Here is a 27,922-nt window from a genome sequence, read left to right on the forward strand (position 1 = left end):
TCCCTTTTTATAGCATTCCGTGTACTCTTTAATTTTTCTTCATCTTCATATCTCTGCTTTTCTTCATCCCTGTACCTTCACCTCTTCACAGCAGATTTCACAATAGCCTTGTTCTTACCCTGTTCCACAGTTGCTAAAAAACCCTACAGCAGAACAGGTCCTGGTGGAGATGCCTTGGTTATCCCCAGAATCTGACATTTGGAAGAGATGGATGCAATCAGGATGTTCAGTCCTCCCAGCTGCTGTCTGAAGCTGCCCCATTTTGGATAGACACCTGAACTAGTTACACTTAAGTCATAGAGCAGAGATTTTTTTCCTGTATTACATGGCATATAGATATTTATTGCACCAAGAACTCATATGTTTGACACTGTCCTTCAGCAGACTGTGTTTACTGGTGATACATTAAATTGTATGTTTAGCAGGCACTGCATACGTCTGCAGTCAGAGGAGAGTCTGCAAGAGGCCCATTCATTGGCACTGAGTGCAGAAGGGTAAATTCAATTGGAGTAGAATTAGTCCCAAGCATAGTTCTGGTAAAATAGAAAACGACATTGCAAATCACTTGATGTTAAATATATTTCAAATCAAGCCATGAAATAATGCCAAAATCCTGGCAAAAAGAAATGTCAAACAATGAAAACAGCAAATGAAAAGTAGCAGGGATAGGCTGTTGCTCTTTTCAGCATATGTTGTGGAAACTGTTTGTTTGTCTTGAATTTTCTTTCTGGCAGTGTTAATTCTCAGCTGCAAAGAGGCCATTACTGTATTAGGTATCAAGTGTTAAATGATCAAGGAGATGGTGTAGGTGAAACAGCCTCTTACATGGTAGCAATTTGAGTTTTCATTGTAAAGAATTATTCTTTGTAAGAGTACAAAGATGTTTCTAGGGTATTAGAGTTACTTGTTAGGGGTGAGAAGTATGCAGTGAGTCTGGATGGAGGTTGTGTGTGTGTGAAGATGTCTCCTTTTTGGTAAGAGCAAGTGTTTTAGGAGAATGTGTAATCTTCAGCAACCAAATGCATTTTGACTGTAGCTTTTCATCCCTGTTACATAAAGAAGCAGAAAACAATGGTGGAAGCTCTTGCAACAAGTGAGCTTGAAGCAAAGATAGCAGTGGAAAGTAGAAACTCACAGGAAAGGAGCCTAATTCACACTTCTTGGAGGACCAGCAAATGGAAGACAGCCCATAGCTGGCAGTGATGTGCAGGTTTACTAACTCCCCTCCATTTTATTCCCTGTGCATGTTGGAGCATTCCTACCACATAGCAATATGGCAGGTTCTTTGTAGAACTTTGCATTTTGATTCCTGTTATGACTCATTTTCTGTCTCTTGCCTGTGAGTAGACTGGTTTCCAAATGTATGCATCAGAATTACGTCCACAAGACTACATGTGCATCCACATCCCACCAGACCTTTTCCTCCACCCAGCTTGCATTGAAAAGAACAAAATGCTTTCTAGTTACCAGTTTTCTCCATTTCTCAAAGTTTATTTTTCTGTGTAACTCCAAGTGATCTGCAGTGATTCTGTCTTTGTGGCTGTTACTGACTTAGTGACACTTCAGGCTCCTAAAACTTTGAGCCCAACATCTTGATGGAAATATTTTTTGTTGTGTTGTTTTTTTTCCTTTCTAATGTATTTAGTGTACTGCTGAGCCAGGCAGACATAAAATTCCTTCTTGGAATATGTTTATATAAGACATATGCAAGGTGCCATATGGCAAAACCCCAGCTTTCATTCCCTGCACATCCTTGTGTTTCAAATGTTTGGGAGAGTCCATACCCCTGTGGATTCTTTACATGGTCTGCTGGCTAGAACTTCCATGGAAAAGAGAGACTAAATGGGCTAAGTAAAATATAGAGGGGTGGAGATCTGGGAGTTTAAAAGTTCAGGGCTTAGTAAGTAAATGGGAAAGCAATAACCCACATGCAGTTTGTAGTAGGCATGCTCTGGCTATTGGGGAACTAAATGACTTAGAGGACAAAAGAAAAGGAATAGATTTTCTCAGTCTGTGCATGTATGGAAAGATCCTGATTCCCAGTGGAATCACATAATTAATTATGAAAGATCTTTACAGGGGGAACAATTCAAGTACCTCATCACAGAATGTGTGAACATCTGTCTTGAAAGTCTCTGGATTTCTTTCAGCCTACAGGCTCTGTGTAATGGGATAGGGTGCTGTGAAAACCCTGGTGGTGTTCTTTTAGAGCAGCAGAAAAGACAAACCAAGGAGGCCAAGGGCAGGTGAGAGTGTACATAACCTTAAACAGTATATATTGTCTTAAAGCTTACACCAAAAGTACAATGGCAATTATTTGGGGGGCGTGGATATCCTACCTATCAGAAATACTGAGAATTAAACCTATTCCAAACATGATCTTCTTAAAAAAAAAAGTAACACATCAAATTTCATTACATTGAGCTTATATTCTCCAAGTGCCCATTAGGAGGGTTTGGAGATTTCCTTTTAATTAAAATAATGTTTGTTGAGCTTAATATTTTCCTAAAATATTTATATTTAATGTCTTTTTCCCCCTCTTACTAAAATCCAAGTAGTGAGGAAGGATAACTGACCACAAAAAAGGCCAGATGTGCTAAGAACAATATTTTTCAAATTGCCTGGCAACAGGAAAAGGGTGATTCCAAGCTGAAGAGACTCTGTAACAATAAATGTAATGACAAGACCTGTGTTTCATCAAATTATGAAAGGTTTTGTCCTGATGGTTACAAAAGAATCCAATGGTCATTTTCAGTCTGCTCTCACCTCTGTTTGGGTGTATAATTTAAAGGTCTGAGATCCAAATAGAAGCCAAGAATGTTGAGTTTCAAACCTGCTTGTAGAGAAAGACTCCTTTTGATAGTAGACAGTGTATTTCTGTATTTTTCTGAGAATTTATTCACTATTGCCTAAAATTTTTCTGTCCCTACACATCTAGAGTTCTGAGGCTGTAAGTTACTGAAACTGAAGATCATGGCATGCATTTTCCTCAATCTTGGCTGTACTTGCTGAGTTCAGAAAGTGCTGTGCAGGTCTCACATGGAAATCTAAACTTTGTAACATTGCAGCTGGTTCAGCAATGAGAGATGTAATAGATTATTGTGTTTTCTTTGCTGCCTTTAAAATACCATGATGAAGTCAAATATGGGAGCCAAATCTATCCACATGCTCGAAAGTGAAAAGGTTACAGATCTGTAAACTACTGAACTGTTTTCAAATTGTGTTGAGCTGGACTGATATAAAATTAACCATGCTGCTTTATTTGGTAGTGCCAACCGTACACATTCGCTCTCCTAAGACACTATGTGTAGTCTGCAAAAATAAATTCCCCAGAACAGAAATATAATGCAATCCAAATAACTAGTTTTAAAAATAAATTGAACATGAAATAACAAATATGGATGTAGCCAACACTTAGGGTCCAGAATTTACTAGAAAGACACACATGGCTTGTATTTATCCTTCATGAGTTTTCAAGATTGATACTCGACAAATTATTTCTCTATCTGGGTTGTTTTAGTTTACAAGGGTTTCTTAGCCCCTCTGTCTTCACTCATACATCAATGTGAAAGTAAAGAAATACATATTTTTGTTGTAGGATTTTTTTGCATGGTTCATAAAAACTTGGAGGAAAGAGATCCTTTTTTTTTATTCTGATCTTATTCAGTGCTAGGTTTTATTCTAATCTTTTATAGATTGTTGTCATTTGTATGGAAATAGGCAGAGTATCTGCCACCCCTGTTTTGAAACACCAGTGCAGGACAATTTTGGTCTTCACTTGACTCTCACTATATAGTATGGTCTGCTCTCACTGTTTTGGCTCTCACTGTGTTTTTATTAAGGCAGTGATCAAGCATTATAAATAAATGAAGCCATGTCTCTACCAGCTGTATGAAACAGACCTTAAAATGTGAACAGGTTGTAACTGATACAGAGATCCAGGGTGAACCTGGGGTGTGGTGTGAGCTGCTTTGTTCCTCTTGACATAGGAACTCTTGAATGCAGCAGTGAAAATTTAGTGCTGTTACTGTTAACCATTTCAATCCTCAGGGAAGGGCAAACAGCAACAGAAGAGACTCAGAGTGCTGATCCTCTGTGAAGTGGTGAAAAGCCCAAATATCTAGAGTTTGTTGTGTATGAGATGGTGCAAATGACTGTGAAGAAACTGGCCAAGAAAAAATCTGAACATTCCTTCTTTTTGGATCTCTAGGCCAAGATCTGGAAGTTCTTGTTTAGGATGTCTCGTTCTAAGATCTCACTGAAAATCCCAGTGTTACATTTGGGTAAAGTCTAAGGCTGTAATGAGGTCTGTGGCTAATCACTCCAGCCTACTTCTAAAATGTTTTTCCTTCTCTTCTTCTTGTTTGTGTCCATAATAAAAAAATTTAGACCCACACTCACATCCCTGCTCATAGTGGTTCATTGAAACAAAGGAGAAGCCATGTTTTTCCATGAGGCATAGAAAATCTGTCTCCACAGTCACACAGCTGGGCCTGCCTTGCAAGGGGTGTAAGAACAACTCTAGTATCTATTTCCCATCCTTTGCTTCCCTTTCCTTTGCTACTTTTCAGCCCCTAAGGCTTGGGGTCGCAGCATTAAGACAATCCCTCCCATTCACCATAGAGAATGGCATGACAGGCATAAAAAGCTTAGGCAAAGTGTTGATTTTGTTGTTATTGTTGAAAATGTAATAAATGGCCTATTTCATGAATCACTTTGAAGATTCTGTGTTTTGAAGCACTCAGTTCATTCATTAGAGCTTTCAATCAGCAGTACTGTGCATCTCTCTGGATGGGTTTAAATTGCTGACTGTGTAGGAATTGTGGCAGTCACTCCAAACATGCTGGGGTGTGGATTATTGAGTGCTCATTTTATGGAATGAGATGCTGAGTGTGGGTATGGCACCTTCTCCCCCATGGCTTTTCTGTGCTGGCAGCTCTTGAGTTAATAATTTCCTCTCAGTGGAGGGATGTGATGGCCTCTTCCAGCGTGGATGATTTTCACTTGTTTGAGAAAATCTGGTACTGTTTGGTCTTTCACTAGTCTCACGTGACTCATCCAGCTGCCAGTAACAGCGTTCCATTTCTCAGTGTTGTCGTGGTAAATTTTGGACATCACATCCAAACAAAACCAAGAATGGCAATTTTTATTTTTTTTTTTAACAAGAAGTAATTAAAGAGAATGAACAGCAAGAAAAAAAAAGGCAAATGACCTAGTTTGGTCTTTGCCGCAAAACCCACAGCTCTCTGGGGATATCTAGTATGTTAGGCAAATATTTCAAATCTGTCTCTATTTCGAATGTGAGTCATTTCAATTAGACATCTTTCAGTTATTTGTTCATTGGTCTTAATTAGGTAAACTCCAAAGCACTGCAGCATGCTTTTATTGTTGAATAATTACCCTTTTGGTAAGTTTTCTTGCTCTTATCTTCTTAGCCTTAATAGCTAATTTTGTCAGTAAGGGCGAAGCCTTGCTGAATGGTAAACAAGGTGTTCCCTGGGGAAGAAAGAGAGCTATTGCCCTTTAGTAGGGGTGTTTTAAATGTTGATCTCATTGTTGGACAAACAGGTTTACCTTTGTGTAAGGAAATGTTCTGTTCTGTTCTAGGAGAATTTACCCCTAACAAGAAACGTAGGTCCTGACCAGTGTGAGCTGTCCTTCCTTAGGTGTGTAGCCTCATCACAGTCCATGGGACCAATTCTCACTTGACTTAACCTGGCATAAATCAAGGAAAAACTCTCCCAAAGTCAGTTACCCCAGAATGAAAGAAGCAAGGTACCCAAAACTGAACTAACTTGATTACTCATATGGAAGGAATTGCCTGATTGCAGCCTTTGCATACTACTGTATCAACTCCTTCCGTTCCCTTGCGAACACTTAAATGTGAAAATATAAATCAAAACTGCAGGACACAAAAAGACAAAAGTTACCTTGATGGATTCCACTTCATGAGATCCTTCTGGAAACCATTCTGCTTTTATTAGATTTACTCTCTGTAAATTAGGATTAGTTTTTTATATGGATTTATGGAATGGCTATGGTATAGTGCAAGCGGGGTGAACCTTCTGGTTGAAGGCAAGGGAGTGTGTGCTCTTTTCATCTGTTATTGGTAAGTTACAGAATGTAGGTTAAAGGCCCCTCGATACCAGTGAAAGAAGAGATCTGTTTCCAGACATGGAAAGTGCTTAAATCTTATGTGTGCCAGCCAGTGATATTAATATTGTATAGAGCAGCCAGTTGTCAGAGGGCCAGATTCTGTTCTCAGTTACAGTGGTGTAAAGTGGACTTTTTCCCTTTTATTCAGAGGTAATGAATTTGCTTTCACATGTGCTTGGACACTTGAAAATTTGGGTTGTCCGTGCTTGGAGATAATCTCACAGTTCTTTTTTTACTTGCTGTGGGGGAAAAAACCCATGAGCTGCTGGTGTTGTTCCTTGTCCATCGCTGTTCCAGCTCACATGTGGCGAGCACATTTCAGAGGCTTTGGTGCAAGTGCAGCTGCACTCAGGGCACTGTTGTGCAAGAAATTTTTAGCTTTTACTAATGAATCTGTAAGGTACTTTGTGAAGGCAAATGAATTGGCTGAAACACAGAATTTCATGGATTTAGCGTAAATGTTCTGTTCCTTTGCAGGGAGTGAATGTGTTCTGTGATTTGACAGCTACAAGAGAAGATAATTATTTTTGACAGCACAGGGATAGTGTTCATGTTATTCTAGGAAATCTCTGTCTTCACACAAACAGGTATCAGTGTGTGCTGCAGTTGGTATTGCTGAGCTTTGGTGGAAGCTTCAAGTTTCTGTGTTTTGATAATATGATAAAATTGGTAAAGTACATATTTAGAAAGCCCTAATGAATTTCAGACTTGAGTCATTTGGGGAATGAAAGAAAGTGTTTTATTACAAGTCCAGTATAAATCTTAAACACTTAAAAGGGATCTACAGTCTTTTGGAGGGAAGATACATCTTGACTGTATTCCAGGTAATTCTGCTGTTGGAAAGAGAGGAACTGTGAATGGGGTATTGTAATATGATTGATTTACTGTCTTCTCTTGGTGGTGTGGCCTTTAAAAACTTATTCACAGTGTTCAGCGGTGTATTTAGATACCCTTTAAAGGTGATTCATCTGCCCCAATTAGCAGTCAAAAGTCTTATTATACAGTCCTGCTAAGGTAGGTATTAACCCTGAAGTGAATTAAGTTATGATGGGTTAAAGCTAGAGTAGGAATGGAATAAAGCCTGGTGGAGCTGTAGACTCCAGAGGATATAATGATAATTTATGTCATGGTTACAAGCAGGGCAGAGCTGATAGTCAGAAAGTCCCACTATAAGCTGAAAGGCATCCAAAGTGATCTTAAACACCTCAGTCCAAATCCACTGAATACAACTGACTGTGCAGGCCAGAAGATGCTTCATTTCTGTACAATGAGAAATAAACGACCACAGTTCACAGATCCCAAATCCTTGGCAATTATTTTGCTTTTTTGTGAAACCTTTCATTTCCACTGCCTTATTGTAAATACGAGATTTTTGGAAGCAAATCCGAAATGAGTTTACAAAGTAGTTGTCAGTGGAGAGAGTTCTTAGTCCAAGCCTTATCTTTGTTTTTTTTTTTTTTTTTGGCAGTGAACGGCAGCTACAATCACTGCAGTTTGATCTCTGAGAAGAAGAACATGGTGGACATGGAGATGACGAGTGGCTCGGTGCCTGTGTGCAGGCAAGGTCTGTTGCTCCACGCGGGGAACTCGCTGGTGCGGGAGCACGCGCTGTCCCGGGAGCGGCTGCTGCACGTGGGCCAGCTCAGCCTGGCGCACCCCGACCTCAGGTATCGCTCCAGCTTTCACCAGCTCCTGCCCTTGGCTCCACCCCGGGGCCATGGTGCCACCAAATTACTGCCTGGGAGGCAGGGATGATACTGACTCCCAGCCCAGTGTCCCCCACATGGTGATTTGGCATGCCACCATCAAATCTACAGAAGCCAGTGCCGTTCTTATTTCTGCAGCATTTCCCTTAATGAAGTACTTGCAGAGTTCCCATACAGCCACATCTTTGCTATTTGCTTTTAAGGCTGTAATGTGAAAATTTGGTTTCTGGTTTTGATATATACACTGTAGTTGGATATGCTATGAACAGAATCGCTATTTAAACATTTGCTATAAATTAATTATATGAAAACACAGAACTCCATTATTTTTTTGTTGTTGTTACAAATTTAACATTACCAGATTTTAAACAAGTACCCTAAACAGACATCCATTGTGAATAGAAACCTGCTACACATTAAAATCTGTCCATCTATTTTAATTATGCTGCTTTTTGGCAGTGGATGTAATAGGAATAGTCTTGACCTTTTTGAAGAGCTGTAGAAGAAAAAAACCTCAATAAAGTTGCAGCCTTTATCTTAGGTACTTGGAATATTTGGCACTCTGTGGATGGACCTATCAGGCTGAAATTTCCATAGTGACAGCAAGGGGAAATATGGCCTACAGGTTGGTCTTGAAAATCTGACTGTTCCTGATTTTATTATACATATTCATGCCTTGTTTCTCCTTTTCAATTTACTGGTGGGGTAAGAACATATGTGTTTTCAGGAGAAGGAGGCACGTTAATGTGACAAGCAAGTGGAAATACTTTTTTGCATGTTTGTTTGGTTGTTTGTTTGAAAAGGATAAATAATATCCATGCCACAACAAAATAATCCACTATTGCTACAAGGTTTTGTAGATGCCTTTGCAGCTGGATGTAAATCTGCTCCCTCCTAGTTTCTCTATGGCTCAGTGTGGGACTGGCAGTTATCAACCTTTTTTTTTCATTCTGTCAGTGAGGACAATTATGAAACAAAGATAATTAGAGCAGGAGCAAACAAAAGGAGGAAGAGAATACTCTGCTTAGATCTTTTTGAACCTTTTTGTAAATTTTATAATGAGGAAATGACAGATACCTTCATACCTGGCATCATAGTACCCACCCTCAGAAATATGAACCCCTTCCAGCCCCCATTTGGAAGAGGATTCCCAGAACAACATAAAGGATTGTTGGCTGCATAACATGAGAAAACAGGTGATAGGCCTGATTCCCTCCCCTCTGCTTTGTGGCATGGTCTAAAGCCTTGAGACTCTGCTGCCTCTAAGCTTGGAAATGTTTGGAGAATACCCTGAAGGACATTACAGGTTGTTTTGTGTCCCACTGCTCATGCTCTGCTTGTGTGTGCACCTGGCTAATAGAGTGCATTTGTCTGCATGGGATTTGCAAGATGAAGCCAATGCCCAGCTCTGCTTTGTGGTCCTCACAGACACGGTGTCTCCTGATATCACAGTCTTTTCACGAGACACACGGCACAGAGCCAAAACCTTGGCATTTGAGAGAAGGTGGACAGTGTTTCAGACCGTTTCTGTTCGTGGTGTTCGTGATGCTAAAGGTTCTTGACAAGCAAGTAACAGAAAATGTGGTCTTTCCATGAAAATCTGAAAACAGGAAAATGTAACTGAGCTGGGAGTGATACCCAGGAAAGGAGTGAAGTCAATGTGAGCCAAGGGTGCTCTGTCCCTCCCCAGATCTCAGCCTTTATCTGAAAATGGATGAGAGAAGTAGGGCTGGAATTCTCAGAAAGTGGAGCACATATATATCAGAGCAAACTGTCTTTGGTTGTTCTGCCCAGCTCTGATGACCAGCATAGAAATAAAGGGAGACACAAATTCAAGCAGTATCTCTGGGTAGAACTTTGAACCACTTTGCATTTCTAGGTTATGGAACATCCAAGGAAACGCCAAACAAACCAGGGAGCACCTCCCCTAGCAATCAAAAATCTCCCTCAGGGTTTGGGGTTTTGATTGTCTTTGTCCTTTTTCTGCTTCAATGCGCTGCAACTTGTTATCCCCTTCAACTTCTCCCTGAAATTGTTTTATTTTGGAAACTGTATTCTAGGGATGACTGCCTTAGTCCAAGAATCATGATCTCTCTTCTTCCTGGCCCCTTTTCCCCACTTAGTTAATAACTTTTAAGCTGTGCAGCGTAATTGCTGCTACATTCTATCTGTGAATGCAATGTGTGTGGGACTGGAAAAGCCCCAATACCTTCCTCACCACAACTGGAGGCAGCACACAGCTAATGTTGGCCTTTAGTCAAATAATCCATTATCAGCCAGGGCGAACCCGCCCACGCTGCGCTCAGTGCTCGGCATGTAAAACCCAGGGAAGACATCAGAGCACTCGGATAGTGTTGCACAGGGTCCCTGGATGTGCAGCAGAACAATCCCCTCCAGCTTCTGAAAACTGTCAGTTATCACCGGGTGCACATTTCCAGTGGCAATTGAAGGCATGTATGTTTTGTAAATAATCCGGAGATTTCAGATACAGTCATCTTTTCCTCCGAGGGCAGTTGGGAAATGCAGCGCTTCTGGCATGGTGCTACTGGCCTCGTGCTCTGGCTCCAATTACCACGTAAGGGAGTCTCTTAGGAAACACTGCCTCAGTATCCTCTGAGAGGCTGCTGTTACTCTTCAAAGGCCTTACACTCAGCTTTCATGAGCCTAAGCAGCAATTCTGTTCCCTTAGACTGTCCATCCCTGATGCATGGAGCTTTGAATTGAAGAGAGGTTTTTGGGGTATATTCTTCTGCTGACCCCACTGTCTGTGCTTATCTGAAAGTCCCCCAGAGTTGCTGTGACTGATCCGTGTGTCCACGGTGCTCCTTGCACTGCCTTTGTCCCTCTCATCTTACCTTTTTATTTCATATATATTTATATTTGGCTACTGTCCAGAGATTGTGAAATTCTTACAGCCAGCACAGCCTGTGTGTACCAGGCCTGGAATCTGCTCCATGGGTGTAACAGCAAGATGCCAGGGGCAAAGAGTCAGTGGGTATAAGGGGAGCCATCCTGCAAGCTGGCTGTCAGATACCTTGTGCTGCTCCTGTATTGGATTTATTTTCATGCTCCTTCTCCCTTCAGCACCCCCAGGACATGGAGGAATGGGCAGGGCTTTCCCTAAAATAGTGATGGCAGAGTTCTGCCAGGAATACAGGAACTTTGTATTAATGCAAGTTCAACATCACTCAAAACCCAACACTCAAGCATCAGGAAATTGAAGGAATGTCAGTTTTTCCCTGCAGTTAACTAACACAGGATGTATAATGTATACAGATATACAGTGCTACAGAGAAAACTGCAGATCTTGGAGAGGACTTGGTTCTGATCTGCACAAGCAGTCTTGTGCTTATCATTTTGTAGACAGAGAATGGATAAGACACATCTGTGGCAATGGGAAGCATGACTTCAGTGCCCTCATCTCATTTGCTTTTGAAATAAGGCACTCCAGCTTGCCTTGTGGATCAAAACTCTCTTGTGTGTTTCTCAGGATCTGCACCGCAACATCACATCAGTACAGGCTTGACTCTGAGTAAGATCCTGTGCTGGAAATGCAGGTCACTGTTCCCTAGGATTTTGGAAACCTAGTATTTGTCAGGACATGGATGTTCGTGTCTCTCCTGCAGGTGCTTTGCGCTGACTCCAGCTTAGTCAAAAACCAAACTTCTCTCACTGATTTCTGGCAAGATGGGAGCTTTACATAAAGCTTAATAATACAACACCAATTATCACAGGCTGAAATGTAAAGCTTGGGTTAGCTTTATATGATGTAGGAAATGTGTTGAGTTTACTTTAGCCTGAGGCTTTGGGACCACTAAACTGTGATACAAACTGAATTATTTAGAGGAGTTTTCGTACAGCAGAAACCAAGTAATAGGAAATGCTGTGCCTGGCATGGCATGTTGTAAAGCCTTTTTCAAAATGAGTTTAAAACACCACTCTTTCTACTGAGCAAACAGAGCAGGGTTTCCCAAACATGTGCTATAAAAGTATAGTTATGCCACATATTTTACAGACATACGGTTCTGCAAATGTTAAAAAATAATGTATGAATGCTGCTTGGTTTGGTTTTTTAAAATAAAAATTTGCCATCTGCAGAAACAGGTGCTTTAAGTTTACCCTGAGACCAACTGTGCAAACCTAAAGGGAGAAATTATAAACAATGGTTTATGGAAACCTCTAAAATATTTAAATGTACTGTTTTAAACTTTCTGGTGGCAAACGAAGGATTTGGTTGTTCTATATTCAGTGAATGGTGGGGAATTTAACTTCTCTCATGATCTTAAAGCATTTTTTTTACATTAGGCCCTATTGGAGCTTAGAAACCTGTCAGTAGTGAATGCAGTGTTCCCAGTTGTATGCCTCAGACAGGTGCCAATTTTTGACAACCTCAATTTCATAGGAAGGAAGTATTTTTTAAGTTTTTGATTGTTGTTAATTTTTTCTGTCTCTTTTTGTTCCTTTGAGAGCTATTACCAAGGAAGTTTTAGAAGTTACCCCAGCTTCCCATCTTAATATTAGTGATGGATTAATGGAAATAATAGTGATAAAATACTCTAAGGTATAAAATAAATGCAGTTTATTTAGCAGCTTCACAGTTGGGTGTATAAATGTCCAAAATACTTTTATGTACATGTGTTTCGTGCTTTAAAATGTGTCAGACCTGCCTTTGCTACGGTGTCACACAAAAGCTGCCAAAATGGCTGGGTTTTCTTCAGCTTTTGTGGTGCTAGCATCAAAAAAGCATAAAATTCATTTAAGTAGAACATGTCAGCTTAAGAGCCACAGGGCACTTCTCTGGAGGATTTATTAGCTCAGGTACAGCTTTCCTGCACACAGTTGTACTGTTTCCTCTTCTTGGTCTGGCACAATGAAGCCATAGGTTAAACCCTCCCATGCTTTAGGGATATGTAAGGAACACCCTCTGCTCCTAAGAAAAAGCACACAGTTGGATCATCCACAGTAAATGTTTATAGCTGAGATAAAATGTTTTATTTTAAGCCATAAACCAGTTGCTAACTGCTTGGAAGAAAATATTAGGAGGAAATGTTTCTTAATGTAGTGCTTTTCTGAAAAGTCTTTTGTGGAGTTCCTCAAGGATCTGCTTCCTCAATGAATGAATTCAACAGACATCAAAAATTATGAAAAATCACTTTTGCAGAACAGAACTGTGATTTACAGTCCCATGCACTCTTTATTATGAAAAATAGAGATGGGAGTACATAGACTGCCATTTTAAATTTACTGGCTGTGAAGTTTTTATTTAGTGGAAGTAAATACTCAGCTGATCTCACATTGATTCTGGAGTGCTGGTTGAAAGCAAGCAGTTCTTTTGCTGTATTCTCTTTTTCTTCAGTCATCTGGCTCCTTTTTTAATATAGCAAAGGAAAGCATGTGTCTGACATGTAAGCAAAGCTCAGCTAGCCTTTTCTGAGTCAACAAGAATGCCCAGGCATTTTCCCAGTGTGCTCTGAGGAAAATGACAATATTTGAATAATTAAAAAATGCCCAAAGTTCTCAAACTTCATTCTCAGCTATTGTTTTGCCCAATCTATTATGCATTGAAAGCCTTGATTGTGATTGATGAACTGCCTGTAGCAGTGGAGGGAAGATCTCTGTTCCGTGTGTTACTCAGTGTGTAAAATTAATCCTGTGTAAAACAATGCTGTCTTTACACAGGTTGGAGAGGAAGCATTGCAGATTTTTTTGGTGCAATTGCTGCATTAGACAAGCAACATTCAGCAGAGAGCAAGTTCTTCCATTCTGCTGGCTTTACAAGTGTTGTGTCATGTACAAAAATCATAAACCCTGTGGCGGTTAGCGATGCTTAATGAAAACTGTATTGCAGGTCACCCAGGTTTCAAGACTCAGTAGATTCTGCTGCTCCATGCCTGAATGGAAGTCACCCGGCTCAGCACATTAAACAAGAATGCCCCAGTGATTATAAGGTTCTGTCTGAGGCTTCCACACATAGGAGGATTACAGAGGGGATGGAGCTGAGAGCCTCCGGTAGTCTGCATCCTGAACTAGACCTAATGAATAATAGCTTTACAAATTCACTTTCATCCTACTTGTTTAATAATGAACACAGCTCCTCCCTGGGTCCTTTGTCACTTGGCACCCCTCAGCACTCAGCCAGGCTACAGACAAGCAACCTGAAGAAGAGATGCATCTCTGTTGTGCCGTCTTCAGCCGAAGGAATCGATATTACAGCGATCATCCGCACGTCGCAGACGTCACTGGTCACCTGTGTGAATGGACTGCGAACTAACTCAGCTGGCATTTCCTCTCATCCTGTGGAGATCAGTCATCACAGCACTCAGAAATCCTCTCAGCCCCAGTCTTGCTCTCAGCCTGGAAACCCTTGCAGTATTCCCTCCCCTCCAGCATGTCTTGTACCTCTTTCCACTGAATGTGACAGAGGTGACTGTGAGCAGATACAAATGCAGCAAGTCGAGGAGAATGGCAGCCTCAGCCTTATGATGAATGGTACGAGCCTTCCTCACCAGAACTCCTCACACGGCACGCAGAAGGTGAGTTTCTTAAAACAAGAACCAGCTGACGATTATTCCTCCACTGCTGATCTTTTTTGCCATCACCAGGGGCTGCCTCCCCCTTACCACCTCCACCAGCAGCTCAGCCAGACCCCGGGGACATTGCCTCACCTCAACGCCTCCATGTCTCCCAAGTCCCTGCAGCCCAGCGATGGCGATGAGCAGGAGCTCAGCAGTGGCAAGCAGGTCTGTCAGTGGATTGACTGCAGTGCCACTTATGACCAACAAGACGAACTGGTCAGACACATAGAAAAGACTCACATTGACCAGAGGAAAGGAGAGGACTTCACTTGCTTCTGGGCAGGCTGTGTCCGCCGCTATAAACCCTTCAATGCTCGTTACAAACTGCTGATTCATATGAGGGTGCACTCTGGAGAAAAACCAAACAAGTGCATGGTAAGTCTGGATTACATTTGTTTGAATAGAAACATAACTGCTCTGCTCTCTTTCTTGCTCTCTCTTCGATCTTACTCCAATATAATTGTTGTGCTTTCCTGTAACTTAGTCCGTAGCAGGCTAAAGGGGAATTGGAGAAAACCTTAATCTAGAAGGAAATGATTGAGTAAGAAATACTGTAGTTCTTGGAAAAGGGATTCGGTTTCCTTATATGAGAGCTTAACTTTTAATACAGTGCTTTGTTTTTTTAATATTCATTAAACCACTAATAAAGTGATGATCAAAGCACGCAGCCGTCATTTAACGTAAAACAAAGTCACTGAGCCTCGGGTGACATTTTTAATCAAGAAACATAAAACACATCTAATGAAATTCTTTTAATTCCTTCAGCTGAACAATAACCCGTAGAGTTGTGAGTGCAAAAGTTTCAAATGGTAGTTTAGAACAAAAAAAAAGAAACATGTTAAAGGTTTTGAAACAGTTAAAGGAAGAAAAAGAATATATTTAATTACATTTTCAAAGGTTGTTAGGGGCTTTTTTAATTTGCAAACCAGAGCTTTAAAAATAAGTAAAAACCATTGTTCTCTTCTGATCAAGAAGATGTAAACAACAGCAGTGTTCCAAAAAGAGGATCTTGGGAATAACACCATCTCTGCATCTGCCCACCATGATGACAATATGGCCAAACTAAAATAAAAGTTAATGACTTCCATTAAGCTTTCCACATGTTTGAAACAACAATGATATAAGACCCTGACTGAAACAGATGAAGCAAAACAAGTTTGACATGAGCTTCCAAATTGGGCCATGAAATTTGGAAAGTCTCATTGGTGACACCCACACGCGTGTGCACGCACACACACGCACAGGTGCAGACAAAGGGGATGGTTATGGCAGCAGGTTGGGGTTCCTGACAGGCAGAATTTACAGCTGTATGTCTATTTGATTGTTTTGATCGGAGCATGTTGCAATGGAAAATGCATGTAAGGATGTTAGATCATGACAAACTTTTCCATGGCAAGCTGTAGCTTTCTATGGAGGAATAGGAAAGAATGTTTGCAGAAGAAGCTTCCAGGCCTGTGATGGTTATGGAAGGGAGAAGCAAGAAAAGAGTGTTCAAAATGTGTTGCAGAGAAAAATTTTCTCTGTAAGTGATAGTCCTGATTATCTTTTTACTTCCACTGGATAAATGAAAAACATTATCTTAGTGTCTGCAGTGTTTAGTGGGTATTCCCTATGATAAAACTGGAAACAGTGCATATATTTAGAGAACACCATCAAATTGTCCAAGATAAAATGGAAACGCTCTAAGACTTACGTGTTTCTTTTTGCTTTGAAAGCAAGAACTGAGTGGTTCTATTCCAGAAGTAGCTCAATGACATTTTCTAAATCTACAAATGAATTTAACTTTCCCTGAATAAATTTATTTTAGTTTTAAATTATCTAAGGATAATGCAAGTTTACTTCTTTCCAAATAAAAGTGTAGGTAAGTAAATTGAAAGCATACTTAAAATATGAAGCCCTTATTATTTCCTGTGGTGCTGAAAGATCAGTAGATTTCATGGACAAAGAAACTTGCCTCTTTTCCTGAAAAATGTGTATTTAACAGGTATTGTATGGCAGATTTCTAATGTTACATTCCCATTCCTGCAGAATACTTGGTAAATCAGAGATAATAAATGTTGTAATGTCTTAGCAAATGCTAAAAATGTCCTACTTTCAATTAATTTCATCTGCAGTAAATGATCAGCTTTTGATAACACATCAAAGTTTTGTGAATAGGTTGGAAAACCCTTTGCATCTGATATTGCAGACAGCCTTTATGTTATATTTATATAGCCTTGGCATGTAAGTATATAAAGATCTCTTTTACTGGAGCAGATATTGTAGTTGTTCCCATACATGGAATAGCCTAATCAGGACTGGGAGCTCCACATTGCTCAACTTGGAGTTAACTCTTCTATTCCCACAGTAAGAGCCTTCCACTGTCAGCAGAGTCATGTCTTAAATGTTGCAGCTGGAATTCTGCAGGGAGTGAAGTGGATCCAAGAGAATACACAGAAACCTTTGCAGATTTAGTTTTTCTATCCTGAAAAGAGCTTGATCTAGCAGGGAAGGATCCAAAGCTGCAGCACAGCTCCGTGAAGTTACTAATATCAAGTGGGGATTATTTGCCCAGTGAATTCCATTCCACGTGAAACAGGGGTTGCTGTGCAGTGATGTCATGTCATTTTAAATGATGGCTTTTCTTCTGATGTGGTAATAATTGTGCTGTTATTCCTGCAAATTAAGGAGGCAGTTCATTCTCTGTAGAGGTCTGAGATTTTGTTTCGTTTTTGCTGTAGCTCTGTTAAAGTAACTTTGCATCTCTTGGTATTTGTAGTGGAGATTTTCTTTCCCTGTTCACAATTACCCATTGTACTTTCTTTTTAAGCCCTTGATTTCGCTCTTGCCTGTAAGATTACTGCCTGACTAGGTATTGAACTGCTCAGGAGAAGCTCACAGTGAGCAGCACCCCGTCCTCATACATAAAAGTACTTTTCCATGTAAAATTATTAATTTCTTATGACAGGCTTTGCTACTATGTACTGTAATAGACAAAGGAATTTTGGAATTCAAGCTACTTGAGAACAGGAAATACATGAGACATTTTGATTGAAAAGTAAATGGTTCACTAAAACTGCAGTTAATCCTTTTATTATCTTTCCAACAGCAGTTTCCACAATACTTTCATGAGGTAAGCTTCCTTCAGTCCAACTGTAACACTCTCATCGTTGCAGCTGGTTTGAATTTAGCAAGCCTGCTCCTTTCTTTACTACAGACAGGCGACAGGCAAAACAGGATCTGGTGTGGAGCAGTGCTGGTGTTTTGGGTCCATATTCTGCTCGCTGTGTTCCATTGCCAAGGCCGGTACTATGAGCATTCTGTTTTCATATTCCGTTAAATATTCTAATTAAGCGGTGCCTTCTCATCATTGTGTCCCTCAGTTTGGTTTTTCCTTGGGCTCTGCAAGTAGTCTAAAGGAAACTACCTAATCTCTTTGCAATATCCTGTTATGTTTCATACTTAACTCATGTTATTTTAGTTTTATTAAATTTGGGGTTCATCTGCATTATAATCAAAAATATATCCAACAAAAATAATGATGCAATGCCTTTAAGACTTTAACTTCTGAAGATTAATTTCATGCTTTTTTAGATTTGATGTCCCAGACAATTGGAATTTTGATTGTCTGAGACAGCAAAAATTAGCAAGCTTAAATGGTTTTTGTTTTAAAAAAGGAAACGAAAAAGTTTCTCATAACTGCATCTTTTGCTGCCTTTCAGTTCTTCAAATACTTTGGTGAGTAGAAGCGTGCTGATCTCTAGATATTGCATCCTTGGTTTAAGCCTCTGCTTGCAAATGTAAATATAGAGCTGCTCATTTAGTTGTCTAGAATTGTTTGATTTGGACAAATCTGTACTTGGCTTATTAGTTTACCCTCTTGTACTCTTGTGGCTTCATAACGAGTAGAAAATATGTTCCCATCACTGCATTCATGTGTGCTCAGGGGCCTCCCCAGACAGGATCAAGGTAAATGATTTATCTTTATGTAATTTCTACTTGTGTAATTAGTGTTTATAGAAACTGGTCATCATAATGTATGTGATATCCATTAAAGGAGCTGGACAGGGATAATATTTATGGTTAATGTCTTTAGTTTTTGTATTTCAAAGAAACAAATGCCTCCTCTGTGTGTTCTGGACCTATTTCTCTGTGTTTGCCTAGAGAGTTAAGACACTGAAGCAGAATCTTTTTTTCATGTATATATTCAACATAATCAGTTTGGGAGGAGTCTGAATGGAATGATTTGGGTGCTGCATTGTACACAGTGAAATTCAGCACCTGTGCTGTTTGTAGTCAGTTCTTTTGAATCCCTAAGGCTGAGACACCATAGGTACTGCATTAAACATGGGGAAATTGAGACAGAGAAGATAAGTAACTTGCCTAAGGGTGTCTTTAGGCAATTCCAGCATTCCAGGGCAGATCTTGTGTTCCAGTCACCACTTCACACAAACTAACGATTTACAATTTACTGATGAAACAGATTTTTGTACAGATTGCACAAAAGATTGTGCTCTGGCTGAACTTCCTGTTAGTTTTTCACTGCGTGCCTCTGACGCAGGTGGTTTGACATGATGTGAGTGTGTGAGAGCTTTCTTCAAAAGCCTTGGCTGCATCTGTAACACTTCATGGGCAGCGACCTGGTTATTGGGAGTACAGGGCAGTGCCTGTGGAGCAGATTAGAATAACTGCTTCTGTTTCTGAGGAAACCAGTGCGGAATCTCTGCTCTCAGAAGATGGCGAGTCTGATGCCGTCTGCAGTCCGTGGGGAGTGTGTCCAGCAGTGCAGGGTGAGAAATAAGATCTCTGCAGGTCTACAGCTACAGAGCAGACTCAGGGACAGCCCTGCATCTGTGGGGAAAATGAGTCTGCATGCAGCAGCTTATCCACTTGTGAGTTACTTCACCTAAACAATGAGTTTCCATGCCTGACTCGAGGGAATGTTGTGGAAGTCTGGAAAGTGTTTTCAGCTTTTGGAGTGGAGGGTGTCATGCACTGATGCCAAAGAAGTGCTTTAAAAAAACAATAATAATATAGGGCTCACTTTCTTTCCTTTGAAGTCAGTAGTAGGAAACATCCATTCTATCAAAGCTGCCTCACCAGAGATCTCTCTTTTTATTAGGTCTCTGATGGCATTTCCCGATACTGTCAAGGAACGTCAGCATTCCAAACACCCTGATTAGAGGAGTAGACAGCAATGCAGTGGTTTTGTGGAAACACAATATTTGTTTGTTTACAAAGCCCACTGCAGATTCCAGGGCAGTACAAATGGGTTTAAGTGTGTCCCAGCACTGGAGGGCAGGCCAGCAATGAGCTTTAGGCTTGGCTCTCCCTGAGCTCGTGCCCAACCCCGCTGGTGGGTTTGAACTCGTGTCTGCCCCCAGGAAAGCTCCACACTAACAGATCTTGCAGAGCAAAAGCAGCAGAAGTTACTGGCCCAAATTCCATTGTGTTCCAGTGCAGCAGGACAGAACTGCAGATGAGTACAGTGCAATGGCCCCACACTGCCCCTGGGGGCTTGAGACCTTCTTGAGCTGGGCTGCAGAGAGAGGAGCTGCCAGGGTTTTCCTGGAGAATTATCAGCCTCCCAGTTTTCCTGGGATTGTTGGTCTTCAGGACATTCTATGACATGCATCTGCTTTATCAGGCTAATAGAAAAATTACATAGGATGCTGAACCTGATGGAATTGTGCTCTGACTAAGCTGGGCTGGCTGCCTTTTTTGTTACTTTCCAGCAGTCTGATACGGGTTAGGTCTGGCTGACATACTTCCAGGAGATTTTTTGTGTAAATCTAAATAAATTAAAATGAAGTGAATTCTTAGTGTTGCTTCCAGAGTCCAGGTTGGTTTTCAAGTTCAGTTGTGTGCCTTAAAAATGTTATACAGGACACTGAAGAGATCTGAGAAATGGAATGTGGTAGTTAGAGGTATAGCATGGAGGAGCTTTCAATACATACTGTGTTTATCCTATGAGAATGTTTAATTCCACAAGGTTTAATTTCATTTGACCTGATAAATTATTAAGTAATTTGGGACCAGTTTAAAGCATACTAATCCTGAAGATTTCCTGATACGTTTGTGCAGGTCTGGTGACTGTGTGTAGGTATTGCTGTTCAGTGTGTTAAATAAGAAACAAAGTGGGGTATTAACAGTAATATCACCACAACATAATGGGCACTCCCCCTGTGAAACTCCCTGCTATAGGATATAGTAATTAATTGCCACTGTTATGGTTCCCACAGTGTTGGATAATTTCCACTAACAGTACTTGGTATCTGCTGAAAGTAAGGTGATAGGCAGATAGTGGTTTAGAGAACAGATAGCCTTGTGACAAAAGCATGGATATTCATTTCCATCTTCCATGATTGAAATTTTATTAGGTTTTTTCACTAGTTTTTTCAGCCCAGCAGTAGTGTCACATTAGAGCTTTGAGAAGAAAAACCATTAGTGAATCTGGGTCACCTTCACTTTGGAAAACGAGTGATGAGGAACAGTGAACAGGACTGGAGGATTCTGTTACTATTGACATTTTATAGACAATGTGCTGTTTTGAAAATGTTTCAGTATTTTAACCCATGGTTTTTTACTTTCTGTTTCAGAATGAATAAGGTTTAAACAAAGACACTGGTTGTTGTTTAAAAGCTTTTCCCATTTGATTTATTCAGTGTTCTTATTTTGTTAGTAGAGTCTCCCAAACAGTTATATTTCATCTTATGCTGGACTGATTTATCTTCTCTTCATTCTTCAGCATTCTTATTTGGCTACTGAAACACATATTTTTCACCACGATTCTAACTGTGACTTGATTTGAATACAAGGAAATGATACTTTTTCCTGCAAAGCCACAGGTATTTGTCAGAATCCTAAACACTGAACTTTTGACAAATACCTGACAATGCTCTGATTAAAGAGAACATCTTAAAGAAAGGGATCAGTTTTGTAAAAGTGGTTCTCCACAGGGTGCTGCTGGCACATTGTGGCACAGGTGGAGTGCTTGTACCAGAACTCCTCCATACCAAACAAAGTCATTCATGTTCTTTGTCAAATAATATAGGCTGAAGTATGCCCAGCTTCAAAAAGTGAAATTTATTAGTTGTGACCTGCCATGTCTGGCTGCCAGACAAACTTCTAGGCATGTCTCCCAGGTCTTTTTTGGAAGATTTCTTCTAGGCTCCTTTCCCTTCCTGTTTCCCAGTTTACATACAAAAATGACATCTCGATACCATGTTTTTGTCTTTATCCTCTTGTCCCACAAGACTCAGCAAGCAGTGATTTCTTCTCATATTAAGACACTCAGAATTATTTCCAGCTCTGCTGTGGCCTGGCTCTGGACAAATCTCTGCGTGTAGATTTATTCAAACCCCAGTCTCAGCACAGCCCTATAAACCTCTCATGAGGCATCACCTTTTGAAGATATGTTGCAAGCAGCCTCCTATCTCCCAATTCATTCCAGCTGCACCACAGGATCACTTTCTTTGCCATTCAGATCAATGGATTTTATCAAATAATCACATCTGAAGAGCAAAAAGGGAGAAAGGCTTTCCAGCCTCTAAGCACTGCATTGGCAATAACTCTTCAAGATTTCTGTAGTTCACCATTTCCCATACAGCAAAAGTGTGACAAGGGTTCTTTCTCACTGTCTCCCCTGCCTTGGAGTGCATCCTCCATGGGTTTCACTGTTTAAATCTGCTCAGTAGTAAAGATAAGTGGTACATCCTCAACTAGTCAGACACGTTCTCTACTCTAGTAATAAGTTTTACAGAGTAGGAAATGCAATTGTGAAATACCTGTTTCCTGTAGGAATATCTTAATGCATTGCATGATACCTCAAAGATGTGTCCAGCAGTTGTGTCCTAAAACCATAATTCTGCAGGATTCAGCATGATTTTGGGAGAGTGAGTTATCTCCAGAAGATCTGGGAGAGCAGGGTGCATTCAGTGATTTGAGTAGTTCCTACAAGCAATAAGAGAGAAATTTTCTTTTTACCCCCTGAAATTTAATTTATGAAAAACAACTTGCATCCGAATGTTATTAATCCTGTTACTTCTTGGACAACTTGGCTGCTTGGTGGAGAACTTTTAAGTTCTAACATTTTAAACAAAGTATTTGTGCTTGTGTTCTTGAGGTTAAGTGCATGGCTTTATTTTATTCCTTTGTATGTGTTGTGTGGGGGTTATTAAAAGTGGTAGGAATTGTTCAGAATTCTCAGTGATTTAGCCTCTCTGAATAGTGATTAACCTCAAGAAGGAAAAATGGTTTGTATCACCTGGCAGAAGGCTTGGTCAAATTAAAAAGCCATAAAATTAAATATTGTTTAAAACCTGTGCCAACGATATACTTAATAATATTTCTTACTAGGCCAATACATTTAATACGCCGTATTAGCGAAATCTATTTCATTTAATAAAAATGTTAATCTGCATTTGTAGGCAGCAGAGAGGCTGTATAATGTAGTCTCAGGGGAGAAAGAGGAATTCAGTGCACATTAAAACATTATGCAGTCATTTATGCAGTTTTATCTCAGTTCTCAATGTGATGCATTTGTTTGTTACTCTGGGGCAAACCAGCAGCAGTTGGCCTTTAATATCAGATGAGAAATGAAAAGCCATCATTGCACAGTGCAGGGTCACATTCTGAAACCTTCACTGGCTCGTTTAGCAAGTAGTCCAGTGGGCCTGATAAAAAAACAATGTGCTGGTTAAGCTAAATATATCAAAATGTGACCTACTGGCATCTGACAGCTCACTCTGAGCTGTTTCTAAAAGCAGGCTTGGTTTTGGGTAGGTTTATTTTGGAGGTGCTCTGCTCTGTACCTCTGAAGTTCTCCTCCTCTCAGATCAGGAGCTGAGTTACTGAAATTTCATTAACACTTTGGGATATTTTCACCTTGGATCTCCTTTTCCTTACAAGTACAATGCAATAAATTTCTTTGGAGCACAGTGACGGTGAATAATCACAGTGAGGTGCTGAGGCCAATAACTTAGTGTGCCCATAATGCTATTTTGCATCTCTTATCATTCCTTCTACTGAGAATCTCAAAGCTCTTTCAAGCTTTTACCTGCCCAACAGCATTTTCTGTGTGGTGAAAACTCTTGTGCCCAAGTTCTGGATATAACTGAATTAAGTCAGATTACTCTGCTGTTTTCTCTTCCTGTTTAAACTGGTGTCATTGTAAAGAATACATTTAAGTACCTGGTGGAAAAGGCAAGGAAAAGATATCCTCCTTCCTGAAGTATTTTCTCTTTCATGCACTTTGTGAAGTTGGTGTAAGACTGTGCAGCTTTGCTGACCAGAAAGTCCCTTCTATGTCAGAACATTATTCTCATGAGTAGAGGTGTGCAAGGCAGTGATTTTATTCAGCTGTACTGTGGCTTTCAAAGAAAATGAAATTTTCTACCATTGTCGAAAATGCAGTGCCCTGTGTTCTGTCATACAGACACCTGTATTTTCCATAGTTGAGTAAGTCAGAAATGGCGGCATTTCAAATAGCTGTGCATTTACTCACAGATATTTGTCAGTGCCTGACTTTTCTGTTTACATCCCTGGCTGATTATGGAGTCAAGGAACAATAGAAGTTTTATTTCAAAGTCTGCTATAGCTGTCTATATCTGTGTCTTCCCTGCATCTCCTTTTATTGTTGTGTACAGATAACATATGTGTGAAGAGATCCTCTGCTCAGGTACAGTGGAGCTGCAGTGTTAAATAATTGATCTTGATCTGTCTTTTGAAACTGCATCCAAGGCATTTAAAAGTGGGAAATGGAAAAAGCATGTTCTCATAATCCAGCTCAGTAAAGTTTGCACAACTGCTCTTTGTTTCATCATGCCTACAATAAATCTTCCATTTTTGCCAATTGAGAATGCCTACTAAATCTGCAAATGATTACTTCCCTGAATTGTGTTGGGATTCTTGCAATACATTTTTCTTACATGGGTAATGATAAAATAAGAGTCCATCAAAAAATATTTTATTGCCTGGCAGAGAGCCTTTTATGAAATGGTTTTGATTCAAGGAGATTCTTCCAAGTGTTTTAGAACCGTTGCTTACAACTTCCCTTTAACCCTTGCATGGAAGGCTGCCAGCCCCTGGGAATGTCAGGAGCAGGGTGAGTCAATCAGCAGCTGGTGGAATGCAGGGCCTGGTATCAGTTTAACCTGCAGCCCTCGGCCCTGTGAAGGGGATCGCGTTACCACCCCATCAGAAGGCTGATGGATGTCGAACTGGTGGGAACCTTGTAAAACTAATCTGCTGCATCCATGCTGATATGATTGCACCCTGCTTCAGCCAGAGAGGGAGGAAGATGGAGTGTTACAGAAAGGAAAACACGAGGCAGAGGTGGTGGGGCCATCTGGGTCACTGGGCCCAGGCACCACCGTACAATAATGCTTCAGTACACTCAGAGGCACAGAGCACTCTCTGTCCCTGCCTTTGGGAGAGGTGTATTATCAACACTGGGGCTTGTAAGGCAGGACCTTTCAGTCATGTGAAACAAATCTTGCCCTTTTTCCCCTTGATTTCAAATTGGGTACAACCACATCTGTCTGCCTTTGCTCAGGAGCTGGCCAGTGCAGAAATCACTCTGCTTCCCTTACAAAGAGACACAGTCTCAGCCCGGTTCCCTGCAGACCTCGAGCAAACTGTCTCTAATAAAACAAGGCCCAGAGGGATGCTCCTGGCATGGTGCAAGTCATGGTGTCTGAAAACACATTCAGATACTGCATGGAGAAGGGAGCTGGCAAGAAACAGGTACCTTGTGGTACTTGCTTGCACTCACAAAGCAGCAGTAGACCTGACTCAGTGTGGGATGCTCTCAACAAAACCACATCTGTTGATTGATGTGTTGCCCACTTGCCTCCATGTAATAAACTGCCCCCTCTGAAAAGACATGAGAGATCAGAAAAAAAGCAGATTGTGTAAAATTATTTTGAAGTGTCACAATTACTCATGGAGTTTTATCTTCCTGCATATCCTCAAATGTAATGGCATTTTTAATTGCATGGTTTTGGTGATCTCAGAGTTCACTGTTTACAGTACTTTGGTCCAACTGAACATTTTTAGGTCATGCTTTGTCTTCAAGGCCAAGGAGTGAAAAGCTGACAGCACCCAGGAACCAGACATGCATCAGATGCACAGAGCACACACACCAGCTTAGTCAGAGCAAGTCTTTTAGCCAGGTAGGTGGTAAATAGCATGTTTTACACTTCAGATTGGCAAATCCTGTGTACACCTTGCTTCTGAGCTGAAGTGACAAAGTTATCTCAGTTGATCACTGAGCATTTCTGTTCAGATTTTGAAAGGAGGCAATCAGGAATTCTTCCAGATGTGAAGAGGCTTTGCTGAATTTGGAGGGAGGGGTATTGGAGGTACACAGTGAACATGACAGGAAAGGCTGGGTGAGGGATTCTGCATCATCCCTTCTCACAGATGGATACTGAAAAGCAGCAAATTTAGGACTTTGTAAAGGAATGACTTTTTAACATTGAGCAAAATTAAATGGATCAGAATGAAAGGAACATTTGTGAAGCTTGAGTCATCTTCTCAGGGGAATGTGATACCCCAGCCTTCCTCAGGACCTCTCGGGCAACTTGTAGCCAGCCCACTAGAATGACACCACATTTAAAACATGAATATTTGTAGCTGCATTACTTCATTTCTAATGCTGTAAAAATACCATTCACATAATGGGGTAATGGCCTGCAAGTTCTCATGATTTCAACTGTTTTGGAGTTACAGGAGTTCTGTTCCTTTATGGCAAACATCCATTTCTTATTTTAACATCTTTGGCACTTGCCTAAAGGATGGGAAATTAAAAAATGATTAAGGGGACAGAGAGACAGTCTTTTAAGGAAAGATAAAAGGAATTAAACTGGGGCTGGCGAGAAAAGAAAAGGGAGGGATTGTTTAGGAAAGAATAGAAAACAAGTAGGAATAATCAAGCAAAATAAGGCAAAGAAGAATTAATTTTTCATTATAGGTTTCCCAAAAAGGAGGCCTATCTTAGAGTGGAACAATTTTGTAGTGGAAGTAGAGGATGCCCAACTGTATGAGTAACATAAGCTAGACTGTCTTAAAAAATTGGAAAATAAATTGTAGGGAATAATTTTGAATGCAAAATTACTTCACATTTTTACCACTCTCTGAGCACAGACTGTTGAATTACTGGATGTAAGAGAAGGAAGTGCATTAGCAGGCACAGGGATAGTTCAAGCCTTCAGATGTCTGCACTCTGAATGTATTATTTGTCCTGCTGATGCTGTGTGAGGTATCTGAGCATAGTCCCCATGCAGAGCCCCGGGTGCTCAGCATCCCTGGAGTTGCATCCCCACTGTCCTCCCAGGCTCTCAGAGCTTTTCACAAACATGTGCTTGCATTTCATGCTGGCAGGTATGAAATGGGGGATTACTGCTAGAGAGTGCATTTGCCAAGAGAGATGCCTTTTGTTTTGTTTTCCCTTTACCAGGTTTGACCTTTATAGAACAAAAACTTTCTCCTCACCCTAAAGGAAAGCTTCACTATTTATTCCAGTGAATGCTAACACACCTCATAGAGCTTTGTGCCAGAAACCACTGTGCCATGACATATGGATACTTTATTTCTGCTGTGAAACGAGGCAGAGAGAGACTGTTGAGCACAGCAGCAGCTTCACAGTCTAACTCACTCAGAATTGAGGCAGTGAAATCCAAGTGTTGGTCCCAGCTTGTTTGGTGTGTAGTGGTGGGTGTCCCAAAGCCGTGGGGATGGGTCTGTGTTCAGGTGTGGAAGGGAACCTGGGCATGTGGGACCTGCACAGGTACAGCAGCACAGGCAGATGATGGTAAAGCTGGATAGTTTGTAGACATCTCTGCTAAATCTGTACTTGGGCCTATGTTTGTCAATTTTTTGCTCTTTGTTTGAGCCAGCCATTTTGAATGAGTTGTTCTCTTCAGCAGCTTGCAGCACTGCCATGGAGAATTTATGTGATGGTTATAGATAGCAAGGGGGTGCAAACTTAGAAGCTGGGGTTGAATATTTCAACTTATCAGATGTAGCTTCTGATACGTGTCAATTGTTTTACGAAAATCAGGGCTGGATCACATCTCTGAATGGCAGGAGAAATAAATGGATATTGTAGTCATACCAGATACTTTCTATTTTGATTGTTTATAGCAACGCTGACAGAAACTAACACTATACACAAAACTGGTTTTGAAACTGCCCTTTTTTCAGAGTTAATGACCCACAGGCTAATGGAAATTTGCCAGTTTTTACCAGCTGGGATCTGGCCTGATTTTGCTGGGAAATAAAAGTACAAGGCAAAGAAACCATTTGGATTTCTGAAAGTCTGTGATGATTCTCTTTTCTCATTATAAAACCTTCACTTTTTTGTATGTTGTGCATATAATTGACCTTTGCTTAGCAGAAGTGCTGGCTTTGTCCAAGGACAGCATATCCTGATCGCCCAGGGATTCCTTTTGTTAACTACATTTAGATCCTCTGCTGTGCAAACCCAAACCCAGCCCAGCCACT

General features: G+C 40.6%; 1 protein-coding gene across 1 annotated transcript in view; it reads left to right on the plus strand.

Annotated features, from left to right (window-relative positions):
• Nucleotides 1–27,922, plus strand: part of GLIS1 (GLIS family zinc finger 1) — a 177,742-nt gene that overhangs the window by 72,135 nt on the left and 77,685 nt on the right. The window contains exons 3-4 of the mRNA XM_056496986.1: nt 7,625–7,823; nt 13,711–14,812. Coding sequence (XP_056352961.1) covers nt 7,625–7,823; nt 13,711–14,812 — 1,301 coding nt within the window. The remainder of the gene's footprint in view (nt 1–7,624; nt 7,824–13,710; nt 14,813–27,922) is intronic.

The sequence above is a fragment of the Oenanthe melanoleuca genome, chromosome 8 (genome assembly GCF_029582105.1).
Source record: "Oenanthe melanoleuca isolate GR-GAL-2019-014 chromosome 8, OMel1.0, whole genome shotgun sequence".
NCBI lineage: Eukaryota > Metazoa > Chordata > Aves > Passeriformes > Muscicapidae > Oenanthe > Oenanthe melanoleuca.